A 17867-nucleotide genomic window follows, 5' to 3' on the forward strand; every position below is an offset into this window, starting at 1 on the left:
GGAAAATCGAACACGGTCACAATATATTTCTAAAATATCAAACATCTGGGCCTCCGACGCCACAAAATTTATCATCACTAGCTAGACCATGAAAGGAAACATGAAAAATATCGTGGCAAAAGTTCGAAATCCTAGGAAGATTGCAGTATCATATGAGGTAGTAATGAAAGATGACCATTGTAAAGAAATCATTTAACATGTAAATTTTATAAGTCTCCGAATATGGTTGGTAAATTGCTAAAGCACATTCTGGAGATAGGTAGAATCCTTTATGTTTCGACTCCGGCGGAACCACAGCCACACCTATTTCTGTTATAACAGCAGTGTTAAGCGCTGCTGTGTTCTGGTTTGAAGGAAGACATGCTGATACGAGATGTTCCAACTTATTCTTAGAACAACAACGCATATGTAGCTGACCTCAGGTAAGACTCTTAATCACATCTAGGATTACAGATCCATACGACAGTAGCCCCTTACCATCAGGTTGCCTACATGGGCAATTGCTGCCATGGACAAAAATTGAACAAATAGGAAGACATTATAACGAAACCTATACTGTTATGAGCAGAATCTTTCACGCTTTTTGAATTAATCATCAACCTTCATATCCGGTATTAGAATAGTCACATTATTATTTTTAGTCATATCGAACGCCAGATCAGGGTGGTACGATTTCATATGCGTCTTCCAGCTAACACGTTGATTAAACTGCTTATTGCAGAGCGAACAACTGAATCGTTTGTATTCACTATGTATCCACATGTGCTGAACTAAATTCTTCTTCCTCGGAAAGGATTTCGAGCACACCGTACAAGGAAACAACTTCTCCTTCGTATGAACAACTCTGTGCTCATCCAAATTCCGCTTCGTATCATATTTGTTCCCGCAGCATGAGCATACGAAGTTGTCATCCGTGTGTCGTATTTTGAAGTGAACGCGATACTTCTTTCTATCGACGAAGACTTCCGGGCATTCCGGACAGGCGTACGTTTTCCTCTGCGCTCCGTGTACCTCCATCATGTGCGCTTGCTTCACGTTCCAACTGACGAATCTCTCGCCACATATATGACATAGGTGCGACCAGCACCGCTTCGACGTATTCAAGTGCAGTCTCTTCGCTTCTGTTGAGGGGAAGGTCTGCTTACACTTCCTGCATATTCTTTCATCACCCGTATGACAGTACGTTATATGATTCCTTAGCGTCGTGATCGTTGCGTAGGATTTCCCGCACGCTTCACATGTGTATTTCAGGAAATGTGTCTGTGTGTGTCTGCTCAACTGCCTCAAACAGATCGCTTTTGCGTTACATATCGCGCACAGCAGTCTGTCCTTTTCCAACTTGAACGGTTGCATCCCAATCTCGTAATCCAGTTCAATCTGGATCGAGTGTTTGTTAACGAGGTGGTAGGCCGCATCGTTGACAGTTTCGAACCGTTCACAGCAGAACCTACAGCGGTGGTCCGTGCAATCCGCCTTGATATACCCCTCATTGCAGTGATGGAACGCCATACGGACGTTGAAGGAAACGTGTTCCTTCTCCATGTGCTCTCTGTACATAGCCGGATCATCATAGCTCTCACAGCAGTATACACAAACCATCGTATCCTCGGGTAGCCTGAACGGGTACGCTGTCGTGTATTTCACTATAATCTCTGCGTTGCGCTTCGCCATCAGATAACCATCATTTACGTCTAGAACAAAAAGAAATGCCCTTGGTCATTCACTGTCCGGTTTACGTCGTTCCGTCTCCTTCGAACCTAGATTGCTTCGTAATGTAGATGATTATAAAGTTTAAGTTATTCTTTCATAGTCAATTTACCTAAAATCTTACAACTGACATTATTATTTTCAAGAATTCGGAAGTTTAGTTTAAGATAATGATATACCTAAGGATTGGGATAAGAAAAATTGAATTTGGTTAATTCAAATACGAATAGGAAGATTAAAAATCCATATCGCTTATAAATTTAATTTATTATCATCTGTAGCACATAAATATAACTATATAATGAAAAAACACGATCAATAATCAATATATATAACAGAGTAATTAACCAACAAAGAAATAGTGTTTTACATACATGTAAAATGCATACGAATTTAAAATTGCTTAATAACATTGCACTATCTTTCATCCACGGTAACATCTCAAAATAGATGCTTATATTCGACAATTTGCAAACTTAACATCAAGTAATCTAACTAATATAGTTGTGGCAGCATTGCAAATTCGTCAATAGATGTCGCCACACGATTCTGAATCACGCTATCGAAGTTTTCTGAATATCTTGCATATATACAAGCTGGGAACTGAGACTGTCGGAGCACGGCCGCTGTTTGGACATGATTACCTAGCCCACAGAGATCCCTTTCGTTTTTTTCTAGGTAATGGAACTATGATATTGGCATCCACTCGGAATAAAAAGGTTTTAAGTAGCGTATTCTGCTATACTAACAAAATTCAGATTAAAATCTCGCAGTTTTTTAAAACAACTTACAAAACTATAAAGCATTTCTTCAGAAGACTTAACTTTGTCCAGCGATAAATGTTTAAAAACCACGTGACCACGCAAACCAGTGCATGTGATTCAAATTTGGACAAACGTAGTAAAACAAAATGCTTATAAATTTACCCTAAAAATTAACCAATTCCGGATGGTACGACTTCATATGGGTCTTCCAACTGACCCTTTGATTAAACTGCTTGTTACAGAGCGTGCACTCAAATCTCTTGTGTTCGTTGTGGATCCAGCTGTGTTGGATCAAGTTCTTCTTGCGCGCGAAGGTCTTCGAACACACATTGCACACAAACGCCTTCTCTTTCGTGTGTATCACTATATGCTCGGCGAGGCTTCGCTTGTTATCAAACTTGATGTTACAGAAGGAGCAGGAGAACGTGTCGTTCGTGTGGGAGAGGACGAAGTGTGCTCGGTAGGGGATCCATTTATTGAAAGTCTGGCCACAATCAGGACAGGTATAGGTTTTGGGAGCTTGATCATGTACGGCCACCATGTGATCCATCTTAAGCTTCCGTGACACGAACCTCTTACCACAAAGGCTACAAGATTGAGGCCAGCACTTTTCCGACGACAGCACATGCTCTCGCCTCGCGGCACAGTTCGGAAACGCCGATTTACACTTGAGACATATCTTAAACTCGCTGTGCCCGAACTGTATATGACGTTGCAAGTTCTCGCGATTGATGTACGATTTACCGCAATGCTCGCACGTGTACTTGTGGTAATGTCCACTGGTGTGTCGACTGAGCTCTCTTAAGCTCGGCAGCTTAGTCGGACATAACGCACAGACCCATCTATCCTCACCCAACTTGAACATCTGCATACCAGTTTCGATATCCGTATTAATCTTCTTGTCATGCTCCTCTTTTAAGTGATGGGATATTGCGACAATAGTTTTGAAGGTCTTCGAGCAAATCCGACAGGCGAGCTCAGTGCAATCGACTTTAAGGAATTCGTTGTAGTTGCTGACCGTGTGCGCGAAGGCGGTATCCACATTGAAGGTCGGATGTTCCTCCCTCATGTGCGCGCGGTACTCCCTCGGATCCTGGTAATCCTCGCAGCAGTAGACGCATACCATCCCGTTACCCGGCATCCTGAACGGACAGGCCGTTGTATATTTCAAGACAACCTTAGCGTTGAGACGCGCCACGACTAACCAATCGATCTCTAGAACAAAGAGAATGCCTTTGTGACAATGTGCTCTTTCATTTGTTACATTTGTTGGGGGATTATGTTAGTTCTCATCAAAGTACGAATATTTTTTATAAGAATATGTATAGTATTTTTATTTCAAATTGGTATAAGCCGTTCGTTTCGCGCGCTCAACGACTTACGATATTAATTAGTTGACAATTATAAATAATTAAATAATCCTAGATTGACAGAATGCATACACGTATTTCACGACAATAATATTTTCAAAATATAATATACTAAGTTATATTTAGGAAAAAAAACACTAGTGCTATTAAACTAGACACACAAAAAAAATTGATACGCTACGCTACACTAGGGGAAGTTTAATAATATAGCAGTGGCGGAATAAGGTCGTCGGAGGCCCGGGGCGGAGTAGCAACGGGTCAGTGGCTGACATCAGGCAAGACTAAAGTTCTCTTTACTACACTGGGCAACTCTAATTTATCACAGGTGCCCATGAGAGACAGTCAACCACTACCCATAAACTATGATATTTTTTAACTTCACAAAAAAAACAAAAGTAAAATCTTATATAACAGAAATTTATACCTACGACAAATATTGGTATAACACTATAACCTTAAAAGGCTATCTCCCACCCAGGAAGGAATTATCTTAAGGAATTATAGGCATTTGAAAGAAACAATTTAAGAAACCATAAAAACCCAACCACATTATATTTAAACTGATATTAATAACAAAAAAAAACTTTCCCAAAAAAATCTGTATTTTTAATAAATTTTGATTACAATCTAAGAATCAGTGGCAACCCTAGCAAAAATTGTAGATGGTGCGACATCTCATGGTGGTGCTCCTAGGTGCTGGCGCCGTTTATTTAAATCGGACTCTATAAGCCTAGCTCTTTATTAAACAGTGTCGAGTGTTTCCGGCGCTGTCGCATCGCCCTAGGCTCGCCCCTGAGAAGAACCCTTAGGTTAGCCTCTCACGGACCCTTTGAGGTCGGAAGCCTTGGTCACTGATCGCGCATGCCCTTAGGGTAAAGACGGAATAACTTCTGACTTCCAACTATTGTGCCGATAAAGTAGAAATAGGTGGACAAAAACCCTACTTCCAATAAAAAGCTTCTGGCAAAGTTTTTTGTAATTTCAAAGATCCAATATTCCCTTTCTTACTTAAGAATCCGTACCATAGGAAGTAGTGAGGGTATTTCATAAAAGGATATAACAATAAAATTACATTTAAGATTAAAGAATTGTTTAATTGTTACTGTATTAAATATCAATATATCTTAAACTATATTATTAAATTAATTTAGTATAATAAAACCCTAAAACTAATGTATGACGATGTAGGAGTAGCAGACGAGCATGCAGTCCACCTGATGGTAAATACTACCGCCCATGGACATCTGTAATCAACCCCAGATGGGATTAAATTCCTACCCGAGGTCGGCCAAAGATGCGCCGCTACCCCTGAGGACTAAGCTGGAACGCCTCGGAAGTCTGTCTCCGTTACCACACCCTTCAAACCAGAACACAGCAGCGCTCAACACTGCCGTGTTCAATACTAAAGTTATCGGCAATAGCATATTGGAGCGTATAAAATAAACGTGACATGAGGTTGGCCTATCTACTTCACGATTTCAATTAGTCCTGTTTCATTTTAAATCCGTAAATATCAATATTATGATTAATCGAGCTGCTTTGGCAAAAAAAATGATAATTGCAAAAAATATATGATACAACTGCTTTTGCAGAATATACTTGATTGGTCTACCTCAGGGGTCGGCAACCTTTTCAGTCGGAAAAGCCAAAAAATACAAAATTTATAAGTTTTTAAAGAGCCACAAAATTATATTTCGCCATCAATAAATAGTATTTGCATAAATAAAGTTTTTTAACACGAAAATATATTTTTATTTCTGTGTTAAAAATGAAGAAACGAAGTAAGAACATTTTTTTTTTTATAAATTCAATCGTATTTGCGCATGGATCTAAAGAGCAGCAGCTTCACATCGAAAGAGAGGCATGGAGCTCGCGAGCCGCAGATCACCGACCCCTAGTCTACCCAATTCTTGATTCATTGACGAAAACGAAATTACGATACGCTTTTCATGAATATGCTGAATAAATCTTCAACTCTACCGCAAAATCATCTTCCACCGCAAAATACGTATTTTTTTATTGAATTATTTAATAAAGATTTATTAATATGTAGATCGAGGGGTCCGATTTTTCAAAGTTATGTGCGTATTACAAATTAATTATCACTTGCTTAAACGATGAAGGAAAAACATGGTGAGGAAACCTTCATACCTGATTCTTAAAAAAAAACATTTTAACTGGTATGTAAAGTCTACCAATACGCACTTGTCCAGCGCGGTGGACTATGACCTAATCTCTCATTTTGAGAGACCCGTGCCCAGTGGGACAATAATGGGTTGATTATGATTATTATGTAAAGTACGAGACGATTTCGTTTAATCCTATCCTACCCCTACGTCAAATGTTTCGCGAGATGGCGCTTCATCCGCGACATACACGTAAACTTCAGGCCGCAGTGTTTGCAGACCGCACAATCGTCCGAATGCTGCAGTCTAAAATGATCGTAGTACGCTATGCCGGTGGCGAAGGAGATATCGCAACTGCCGCAATGGAACGTCTTCTTAGACACCCCATGCTCCGTTTCCATGTGATGTTTGCGTGTCTTAAAATCGAGGAACCTCTCCGGGCACTTGCTACAAATATACGGCATACAGGACTTCTCCATTCTACGGTGCTTCTCTTTCGCTTCCATCGAGGGGAAGACTCTTTTGCACAATCGACACGAGACTTCATAGTCCTGATGCTTCAACCGAACATGTCTCAACAGGCCGGTGGTCGCTACGTAGCTGTTCCCGCAGACGTGGCAGACATAACTCAGGAAGTGCGTTATCGTATGCCTGTTCAGATGGAACAGCGATGGCAAGGACTTATCGCAGACGGCACACGAGAAGACACCCTTCCGCAGATAATACGGCATCACACCAAGCTTTCCATTCTCGATCTTCTGCGCATGATCCTTCTTCAAATGTTCCGCTATCGTCTCCAAATCGACAAACTCCTTGCTACACATTCTGCATTTCAGATTCGTCAGGTCCGCCTTAACGAACTCCAGCTTGGGGAGGTTATGGAAGGCGACCTTGAGGCTGAAGGTTGCGTGCTCGTCATCCATGTGCCGCCTGAACATGTCCGGGTCCTCGTACAACTCCTGGCAGTATACGCAGAGTATACACTTATCGTTCACGCGGAAAGGGTACGCTGTGGTACACCGGAGGAGTGTCTCGGCATTACCCCGCGCCGGATCGTACCACTCCTCTAAAACAGAAAAATCTCCGCTGTAGCCGTGAATGCGATTTGTACCTTTTTTTTTATTGATTAACCTAACGATTAAGCGGACGTGCTACCTGATGGAAAGTAGTCAATGCCATTTGGAATTACAACACCAGAGGAGTCGCCAATGCATCGCCGGCTTTGGATGAGAGCTCTTTTTGCACCTTTTTTGAAGAGCCCCATGTCATAGCGCTCCGGGAATACCTCAAGAGGAAGCTCATTCGTTTCTTCGAAAACGACTTTTGGGCATTCTTAACCGGGTATATTACGGGGCGCGCGGGCCATTTGATGATAATAAACCACCATTTTTGATGATTTTAAAACGCAAACATTGCCTACTAGTATGCCTTTCAAGAGCCCGATATATATAAAAGCGCTCCGGAAATAAGACCTATAGTATTATTATATACCGATTGTCCTTTTCAAGACAAAGTAACGTATGACGCAGTTTTAAAGAGACAAAAGTCAATATAGACATTTATAGACTTGTGAGAATGAGTTCAATAGATTATAAAACATTTTGCGCTTAAGCACAGAGTATAGACAGATATTGGTAGTGATATAACACAGATAATAAAATATACACATATAGGGAACGTACACAGAGTGTCATATATTTCTATATCAACAACGACACATTTATTTGTTTGTCACACAAGACGACAATATTATGTTATGCGTATATCTGAGCACATAAAAATATCGATATCGGTATATCAAATATAGGGATGTATGTGACATCACTACAATTTACAGCTGCGGCCAGACAAATGTAATCATAATATAACATCGTGTGTGACGAGCTTTATATCAAATTGCTAAACAAAATTACAATTGTGTACATATAACAGTACTTTCGTTAATTTTATAACAAAATTAGAATTCTTGAATTGTAATTTCATGTAACAATTTTTCAAACATCCTTAGATTGAACGGACAGATTATAGCGCGAAAAATTTTCAATCAAAAATTAAAAAACATAATTTTTAATTGATTTTAAGTGATCCAATATCTAAATTTTATGAATACCCTTGTCGGTGGAAGAGAGAGGGGGAGAGGTCCAAGCGTGCTGCACACAAAACTATAGTCTTAAAATTTGTCTGCCAAAAATAAAATTAAAAATACCAAATTTAAATGTCGCCTTTACTAAGAGGTAATCCGAGAAATCATTTTTCCCTTTTGTTAATTTAACAAAAATGGGCCAATATCTTTATTTTCAATGTATAATTTAATATAGTAGCAGACGAGCATGCAGTGCACCTGATGGCAAGCAACTGCCGCCCATAGACGTCTGTCTATATCAACCTCAAATGAGATTAGATTCCTACTTGAAATCGGCCACAGATGCGCCGCTACCCCTGAGGACTAAGCTGGAACGCCTCAAATAAATGTCCCCCTTACCACACTTCAAACCAGAACACAGCAGCGCTTAACATTGCTGTTATAACAGAAATAGGTGTAGCGGTGGTGCCGCCGGAGTCGAACCACAGATGGTTCTACCACCTTCAATTATCAATTATATCTGTCCGTTCAACCTTCAGATGTCAACCGATAACATATAACCAACCGGTTTCATATGGATATGTCTCAATTTATATTTTTAAAATTCATGATTCTAAAAAACATTCTTAAAATTTTAAAATTAAAATTTTAATATTTTTTAAACAGAGCTCAACAGTATTATAGAGTAAATTTACATTTTTAAGACTTACCTCAGTATCATCCGCACATAATATGGTGTGACTTTTTGATGACTTTATGTATTATATTTAAAAAATGTATGTACCAAATATAATAACGTTTTGAAAGTAAACAGAAAATCTTTTAAAACTTAAAGTTAATTCAAAATATAACAAAAACTCGAATTAAAAAAGTTTTAATTCAAAGCTTGCACTACTGAATCCAAAATTTACCAAAAATCCCAATAAAAAATGGTTTAATATATATTTTTTTGGATAACAAACACTATTTTCAATTCGTTAAAATGTGTGCTAACATAAACTTGAAAATTTCTTCAAATAAAGTCTTCTAATCCACATTTACTATGAAATACTAACCGATAAATGTAATATTAATCATAATAATATCAATAGTAATAATAGAAATGATCCTTCTCATACTGAGAGGACGCCCGTGCCCAGCAGCGGGACAATAGAATGGGTTGAGGACTAATAAAGATTCTAAAACAAGATATACACCAAAATGGTCACAAAATACTCGATGTCTTCCCTGAAAACCTAAAAAAACACACACACAATAGAAAAATAACCACAAAGACAACATATATACGCTCTGTTTACTTTCTCCGTTTCACAAATAAATTGAACAAGAAATAAAGAAAAACTGTGTGTTACATATGTATATACGGTTGTCATTGATCCAGTGGGTTACGGGATCGATCCCCGGTCAAACAGATATGTTAATTTACGGAAATAGATATTTGCTCTGATTCTGGGTGATTGTGTGTTCGTCTCTGTGTGTCCATAGCACCCACAGCGCAGAAAAAAATCCTACTGTGAGACTATAAGGGTAGAAAACGTAAAAAAAAAATTTACAAAATTACTTCTTTTTTATTACTGAAAAATATTATTTCAATATTTCATCACATCTTCTACTTATTTCTTGTTGATTATGTGCAAAACGGCGTTACAACGAAACATATCCATACGATTTGCTTACAACAAAACATGCGTTTAAGCCTAAAATTTTTGACTTATTTTCTGCTGTAAATTTTATTTAAAAAAAACACAGAAATATTCCAATAACAAAAAACCCGAGTGTTAAAAAATAAAGCATAATATGTCACTCCCACAATTTAGACGATTCCAACGACACCTCATATGTTAATCCGTCAAGCCGTTTGTGCTGCAGCGTGACAAAGAATGTGACATACATACATACGTACCTACATACATACATACATACACACATACACACATACATACATACATACATACATACATACATACATACATACCCTCGAACAACATTACCCTCCGCAAAAGTATAAAATTTATTTAATAACTAGCTGGACCCGGCAAACGTTGTGTTGCCCTATACATAAAAAATGTTAAGGGTGAACAACCCTTATACAGCTCAGGAGTATGAAAAATAATTGTACCAAGTTTCATTAAAATCCGTCGGGTAGTTTTTGTTTCTATAACGGTTATATTGACAGACAGACAGACAAAAATTTTATTGATAGCATTTTTGGCATCAGTATCGATCCCTAATCACCCCCTGATAGTTATTTTGGAAATATATTTCACGTACAGAATTGACCTCTCTACAGATTTATTATAAGTATAGACTAGCTGACCCGGCAAACGTTGTTGCCATATAAATAAAAAAAAAAGTTAATGGTGAACAACTCTTACCACTTAGGGGTATGAAAAATAGATAGTAGCCGATTCTCAGACCTACTGAATATGCATATAAAATTTGGTGATAATCGGTAAAGCCGTTTCGGAGGAGTATGGTAACTAACATTGTGACACGAGAATTTTATATATAAGATTTTATACAGTCTTAACAGATTCATCCGTAAATTTTAAATTTTTTACGTTACATTAAATTACTTTAAAAAAATATTAATTTTATTATATGTTGTATCATCTATTATTTTCAACAAATAGAATAGAATTATTATATTTAATTATTTCTGAGGCCTTCCAGCTTAGTCCTCAAGGGTAGCGGCGCATCTGTGGCTGACCTTAGGTAGGAATATAATCATATCTTGGGTTGTACAGATGTCCATGGGCGGCAGTAGCCACTTACCATTAGTTGGACTGCATGCTCGTCTGCTACTCCTATATTATAAAAAAGACCGATGCTCGGCAGTGAACTGATAATAATAGATTGATTATGAGTGAAGGCACTGAAATTAAACCATTTTAACTTGAATTCTAACCTTTTGTTTGACCTAAATGCATATGTATAAATAATAAAATACATTGAAATCTAAAAAGATGAAAAGTTGCTTCTTTACATAGTTTTTAATTAACTCAATTCCATGTTATTTAGTTAAAATGTATGTAATTTTACAGCAGAAAATTTCGTCAACACATCATTGGTGAAGAGAATTGTCATGAATGATATCTCATTAATATTAAAAAAAATTCAAGGAGAAAAAATTAGGTATCAAAAATAGTGAGGACATTCAAATTTTGATGGTAAATGGGCATTGTTGGTTAAGCACAATAAATTTGGATCCCCAATCAATTTCTTTCAGTTCATATTGTGGACCTAAAAATTTAATTTTAGGACCTTGGGTACTAATAACGTATATTTTTTAAAAGACTATATCCAAATTTGGTGTTTCCTAGCAAGTGCTATTAGAATTAAATATTATAAATTGTTATATATTCAAAAAAATATTATTAGTTCAGAGCGGACTTGAAGATTGGCGCGAAATATATGTATGTAATCTTTGAACTTCATTTTTACGCTCTTTGAATGGTCAGTTTAATTCAAAATTTTGAACAATTATCAAGAACCGATGACAATACACAATTTTAAAAATATTATCATATTGTGATCAATCCTGAGTTAACGATTTTCAAGGTAGGTGACGCCGTGGTATAATTTATTTCAGTACAATATTTGCGTAATTTTATCACTTGAAAGTACATTACTGACATTTCAAATTCTTCACTTTTTATATTTTCGAAAAAATTATAACTATTCCTATACTGGTGGAACTTTTTACTTTTGTATCTTTTATAGATGGGACATTATCTGATTCAATGATTAGGACAAAGAATTTGTCTGTAACTTTAAACGCACCTGAAGTCCATAGGTATAGTCCGCGTAAAACTGCTAGTCCGCTCTGAATATAGAAATGAATCGCGTCGCCGTGTGACCACAACTGCTCGCAACAACTTCAGAGCGGACTAACAGTTTGGCGCGGACTATAACTCAATACCAGGGTAAATTGCACTTTCTATTATGACATTGTTAAATTAAATTAATTACCCAATATATTTGCTTTAACATATTTATCAACATTATCCAACCATACCCATCTTACCAAAACAAAACTAACCTAACCCAACCAAACCCCCTATACAATTACACCAAAATCATTCACAACAATCACCTCGCCAACGTACATAAAATAGAAATGGATGCCTACCTTTCTTTTTCTTCTCCGGTTTGGGTTTAGCTATGACTTTATCCTTCTTGGTTTTCGCCTTCTTAGCGGGAGAGGTTTTGGTTTTCGTGGAGGACTTTCGCTTCTCAGCTGCTTTGGCGTTGTCCAAAAGGTCCGATATGTCCATTGTCTCCTTCTTGGGCGTTTTGCTCGCGAGCCTCGTTAGAGGTTGGTCGTCGACTGCAAAATGAGACAGTTGTTAAAATAATTCTTAAAAGTTGCAATGAATCTCTGTTCTGACTGACATAAAACTGATATAGATTTTATTTTTTATTTTTTACGGAGGTTGTAGAGGTTGAAAACCTTTCGGGATCACAACCCAAACATTTAAAAACACTACAGTGTAGAACATTGAAAATAGGGATGAAATTGTGTGGTCTAGACAAGCGTTTCCCAGCGTTTTTCAGTCCACGGAACCTTATTAATCAAGCAAAGTTTTCACGGAGCCCCTTAATAAAATAAACAGGAAAAAAAACGGATTAGGTATTTATTTGAGTTATTACAGATACAAAAAAAACAAATCAGAAGGTATAACTGTTTATTATGAAAAATATGAAACAAAATTAATGTGAAGGTTGGTGTTGCTTTTTTACAACTAAATCAGGGATATTCGGGTTGATGTTGCTACTGAGCTGTAATCTCAAATCAGATTCTACTTGTAATCTGTTTCTGTATTAGTTTTATGTATAGACCAGAGTAGAGAAAGCCTTTTCACATAGGTATGTGGTTGAAAAGAGCAGTAAAGCGGCCCTTTTGCATTTAATGAGCGATTTATGTTAGGTGCCGAGACCACACCGCGGACCCCCGTACATATACTCGCGGACCACAGGTTGAGAAACGCGGGTTTAGACCATCTCTAGCTCCACATGTTCACCTTAAGGTGGAATTCCATAAGACTTTTTCGAAAAGACACATTATGGAGATTCTTTCGCAGCTATTTCTTTATAATCATTTTATCATTAAATCAACTATCATCATTATCATCATTAAATCAACTGTGGTAATGAAACTGTGGTAAATTATTGACATAAATAATGATATACATTAAATAAAATCAGTACATTCAAGTTTTCCTTCATCTAGATTTTCCAATTTTGTATTCTTGTTCTTTGGATTATTTTCTTTATTTTTTTTCTTTTGTTTTAGAAAAAGCTTTCAATAGGACCTATGCTATGGTCTAAGATCCCAATATAGATCGACCTTCAACAAGCTGGTTAATGGATGAAACATTTTTACCACACTTTTATTAGCTTAGGTTGTATGTATGTATGCATGTAACGGAATCTTTGAGCTCGATTTTTACCCACTTTGAATGGTCCGATTAATTTAAAATTTTGAATGATTATTAGGAACCGATGACAATACACGGTTTTAACCATTTTATCCCTCCTCATCAGGATCGTCAGGAATCAGGTTTAACGATTTTCCTTTTGCGATTTTAGCGTGGTTTTTAGTATTTAAACTATTATTATTTAATATATCAAATGAAATATGTCAAAAAATACATTGCAAATGGGTCGACTAAAGACGGCGCAGTGTCCCTATAATCCCGGAAGTAGACCCCGGGAAGGACGGCTTATGTGTGGTCGCATACCGTCGTAAACACCAGATGGCTATGGATTATTTCTACCTAATAACAGCAGTGTGAGGCGCCGCTGTGTTCCAGTTTGAAGGGTGTGGTAAGGGAGACAGACTTTTCCGAGGCGTTCCAGCTTAGTCCTCAGGGGTAGCGGCGCATCTGTGGCCAACCTCAGGTAGGAATATCTAATCATATCTGGGGTTGATTACAGATGTCCATGGGCGGCAGTAGCCACTTACCATCAGGTGAACTGCATGCTCGTCTGCTACTCCTATATTATAAAAAAAAAGATGGCGTGAGAGGAGCGTATATTGCTCCCCCCAGGGCAGAGCCCTAAGCATAGGGGCATCGCGCTTGGAGGACAACGGTTGTGTTCCGTTTGAGATCCACAGTAAAAATCCCACATAACCCGACGTCGCTTCCTAGGCGTTGGGTACCTTTTGAAGGTTACCCCTCGAGAAAAAATAAAGGTATGTCCATCCATCCATCAGCCTTTACTGGTCCACTGCTGGACATAGGCCTCCCCTAGTCTGCGCCACTCCGACCGGTCTTGGGCCGTCTGCATCCAGCGGTTACCCGCCGTCCGCTTCAGGTCGTCGGTCCACCTGGTCGGGGGGCGTCCTGTACTCCTTTTGCCGAGACGTGGTCTCCATTCGAGGACCTTCCGACCCCACCGGTATGTACTATATCTATATTACTGTACCATTAGGTTAAGTTTGCCATTGTGTAAAACATTTATTTTTTAAAGTGTGTTATGTTCCTTCGCCGCTTCTTCTCCATAACGAAACACCTTGTGAAGTGGTGGTGTTTGTATTGACTTTCAAACAGTGCTCTGTAAAGAACCTATTTTGAATTTGAAAAAAAATTGATTTAATATGATTTAGTACTCACGATCGTCGTCGTCGTCGTCGCCGAAGTCGGGCACGTCGTCGATGTCGTCGTCGCTGACAGCATTCTCCTCCTTCACCGGCTCGCACTCCTCCATCTTCACCGCCTTCTCCAGTGGTTCCGCTGTCACTGGAATCGTTCGTTTTGTTGTTAGTATTGGTTTTTAGGTGATATATGTATGTATGTATGTATGTATGTATGTATGCATAATCATCATCATCAAAACATTATTGTCCCACTGCTAGGCACTGGTCTCATAATGAGGACTAAGTCATAGTCCACCGCGCTGGCTAAGTAGTGGTGAACTATACATACTTTTGAGATTTTTTTTTATAAGTCTCTCAGATGTACGAAACCTGTCACGATGTTTTCCTTCACCGTTTAAGCAAGTGCTAATTAATTTCTAACATGCACCTAACTTAGAAGAATCAGAAGAGCCTGGGATTTGCACCTCGGATCTCTCGATCGGGCGGCCGAGTTTCTTAACCACTAGGCTATCACTGCTATGTGTATGCCCTACAGCCCAAACGGCTTGGCGGATTCGTCAAAAATGTGGAAGTTATGTAATAGGCTATATTAAATTTAAATGAAATTTTGAGTCACGTTCGACTGTGTCTTGCAAGATTTTGGTTTTATTTCTTTTAGTGAACAAAAAAAAAAAGAGATACGCTTACATGTGCATGTAAATCTGTAAATCCTAGGTTAATGTGTAAATTTCCATAAGCCTTCGGTTCAATCAAATCAATCAAATATTCATATGTGTATTAAACCCACCTTCCAACACAATATCGGATGCCGACGGATCCAAGTGCTGCAGGAAGGTCCGCTCGCACTCCTGCACCTGACGCTTGAAGTCCGCAGCATCGCGGAGCCGGGCGATGCAGGGCTCGCATATCAACCGACTGTTGCTGTTAGGGCCGGAGGACTTGGAGTAGGCAACCTGAGGATGATTGTTAGTTTTGATTGATTGTTTTGAAGGTGGTAGAACCCTTTGTGGTTCGACGCCGGCGGCATCACCGCCACGCCTATTTCTACCTAATAACAGCAGTGTTCGGCGCTGCTGTGTTCCGGTTTGAAGGGTGTGGTAAGGGAGACAGACTTTTCCGAGGCGGTCCAGCTTAGTCCTCAGGGGTAGCGGCGCATTTGTGGCCGGCCTCAGGTAGGAATATCTAATCCTATCTGGGGTTGATTGCAGATGTCCATGGGCGGCAAGCCACTTAACATCAGGGGGACTGCATGCTCGTCTGCTACTCTTATATTATGAAAAAAAAAATTTAAAAAAAAAATTATAGAGACAGAACCCTTTGTTAAGCTGGGGAGGTAACGCTACACCTAATTCTGTTTCAAAAAAACAATATAGACGTTACGTACAGGGAACAGTTGTTGTTATTATTATTTTTTTTTATAATGTAGTAGCATACGAGCCCTTGCATTGCATTGACCACCCCTTTGGACCCCCCTTCCGCCCCACTTAGTTCACTATAGGTTGGCATCTCCCCAACTTAACAAATTTGAAGGTGGTAGAACCTTTTGTGGTTCGACTCCCGCGGCACCACCGCCACACCTATTTCTGCCCCATAACAACAGTGTTAAGCGCTGCAGTGTTTTGGTTTTAAGGGTGTGGTAAGGAAGACATACTTTTCCGAGACGTTCCAGCTTAGTTCTCAGGGGTAACGGCTGTAGCCGGCCTCAGGTAGGAATAACTAAACCTATCTTTCAATGTATCTGGGGTTGATTACAGATGTCCATGGGCGGCAATAGTCAGTTACCATCAGGTACACTGCATGCTCGTCTGCTACTCCTATATTATAAAAAAAGTTATGTTCTGCATAACAAACACCTTGTGAAGTAGTGGTAGATAGTTATATTGAAATTCTTAGTAGCTGCATCTGTGATCAACTTCACTTGGAACCCCTATTCAATCTGAAGACAATTACAGGTGTCCATGGATGGGAGTGACTTTCTCCATGAATTTGCATGATTTTTTTTATTCATGTATAATAGAAATATTTGATATAAAAATACTGTTGAAAAAAATAGTAAATAATATTAAAAACAAAATTATCTTGTGCGCAAACACAGGCCTGTCAATATAGATAAGATATAAAACGAAAAATAACATAAATCATAAGAATAAAAATATTTTTGTCTTCATTTTTTAACAAAATATACAATTTCTAATCTTATTTATAAGACAAAAAAAATTAATATGTAATTCTATTTCAAATCTTATACTATTATATTTTATTTCCTTCATAAGATGCGAAGAAAGTGCGAAGAAAATAAACATGAATACAATAGAAATAAGCAATTTAAAAAAGGAATCGATTTTGTTAACACTGCAATAACAAAGCCACCGACTTCTAGTTAGCGTTCTAACAAAGCACAGACATCTTAAATCGATAGGATTATACAAAAAAAGTTTCTAAGAAAATGGACGATACCACAGTAAAAGTGTAAAAATAAGAACTTACCGTCAAATCAAACGTGTCCGACAACATTTCCGCGTAAACTTCTCTTCGTCCCATCCAAAAATATTCAGTCGAAATGTCCTTATAACAACCCTCGGACAAACAACACCTACAAACAGACGGTCCCGGCCGCCACTCCGCTGTTTTTGCGTTCATTCTCACAATTAACACTAATATTTTCACAGAAAATACATTTATCACATAATACGGTATTATTTCTAACTTAAATGAAACTTATATCGTCTCTTATAAGCTAAACGCCGAGTTCTATCCATCACAAAATCTGAATTTCTGTTTCCGATGCAAACGACGCCATTGCTCTCGCTCGCATATTGAAGCTTGACTTTGAGTGAAGCGAACGAACAACTACGATAAAAACGCTCAATTCTAAACGAGAATCGAGAATACAACGTGTATCGATTCTTTGAAAATATCGATACTTATTTCGATATAAAATTTTATTATATAAAGGGGGTTGAAATATCGATGTAAAATAAATATTTTTTTATATATTAATGCAACTAAGTTGGTGAATAATTTTTGAATTATAAATATATAGATAATGTTGCAAATTATGCCATTATCAATATATCGATATTTAGCTCCTTCGTTATATATATCGATAATTTCACCAACTATCATAACTCAATCTCGGTGCGAGTCGAATCACACTGCCCGCATGCGTGGCGTGGGTTGTAATTAAAATATCGATTTTAATAGTATCCATGA

General features: G+C 38.1%; 2 protein-coding genes across 2 annotated transcripts in view; one reads left to right on the plus strand and one right to left on the minus strand.

Moving 5' to 3' along the window:
• The window catches only part of LOC140752749 (luciferin 4-monooxygenase-like), an 83828-nt gene that overhangs the window by 53617 nt on the left and 12344 nt on the right, over positions 1 to 17867 (plus strand). The gene's annotated exons all lie outside the window — the stretch shown is intronic.
• Positions 349 to 17507, minus strand: LOC140752712 (uncharacterized). The gene is made up of 7 exons (XM_073087044.1): positions 17142 to 17507; positions 15442 to 15607; positions 14671 to 14796; positions 12183 to 12380; positions 6176 to 7033; positions 2637 to 3704; positions 349 to 1691 (listed from the first exon to the last, which is right to left on the minus strand). The coding sequence occupies exons 1-7, from the start codon at positions 17292 to 17294 to the stop codon at positions 589 to 591; spliced, it is 3672 nt and encodes a 1223-aa protein (XP_072943145.1). The 5' UTR covers positions 17295 to 17507; the 3' UTR covers positions 349 to 588.

Source organism: Epargyreus clarus, unplaced genomic scaffold (assembly GCF_041222505.1).
Source record: "Epargyreus clarus isolate Ecla_fem2 unplaced genomic scaffold, WU_Ecla_fem_2.2 ptg000025l, whole genome shotgun sequence".
Taxonomy (NCBI): domain Eukaryota; kingdom Metazoa; phylum Arthropoda; class Insecta; order Lepidoptera; family Hesperiidae; genus Epargyreus; species Epargyreus clarus.

Coding starts and splice junctions, on each gene's coding strand:
- LOC140752712 (XM_073087044.1), bottom strand. CDS start 17,294: ATGAACGCAAAAACAGCGGAGTGGCGGCCGGGACCGTCTGTTTGTAGG. Junction 12,381..14,670: donor CGACGACGACGACGACGATC/GTGAGTACTAAA, acceptor CTCATTTTGCAG/TCGACGACCAACCTCTAACG. Junction 7,034..12,182: donor ACCGGAGAAGAAAAAGAAAG/GTAGGCATCCAT, acceptor TTTCTGTTTTAG/AGGAGTGGTACGATCCGGCG.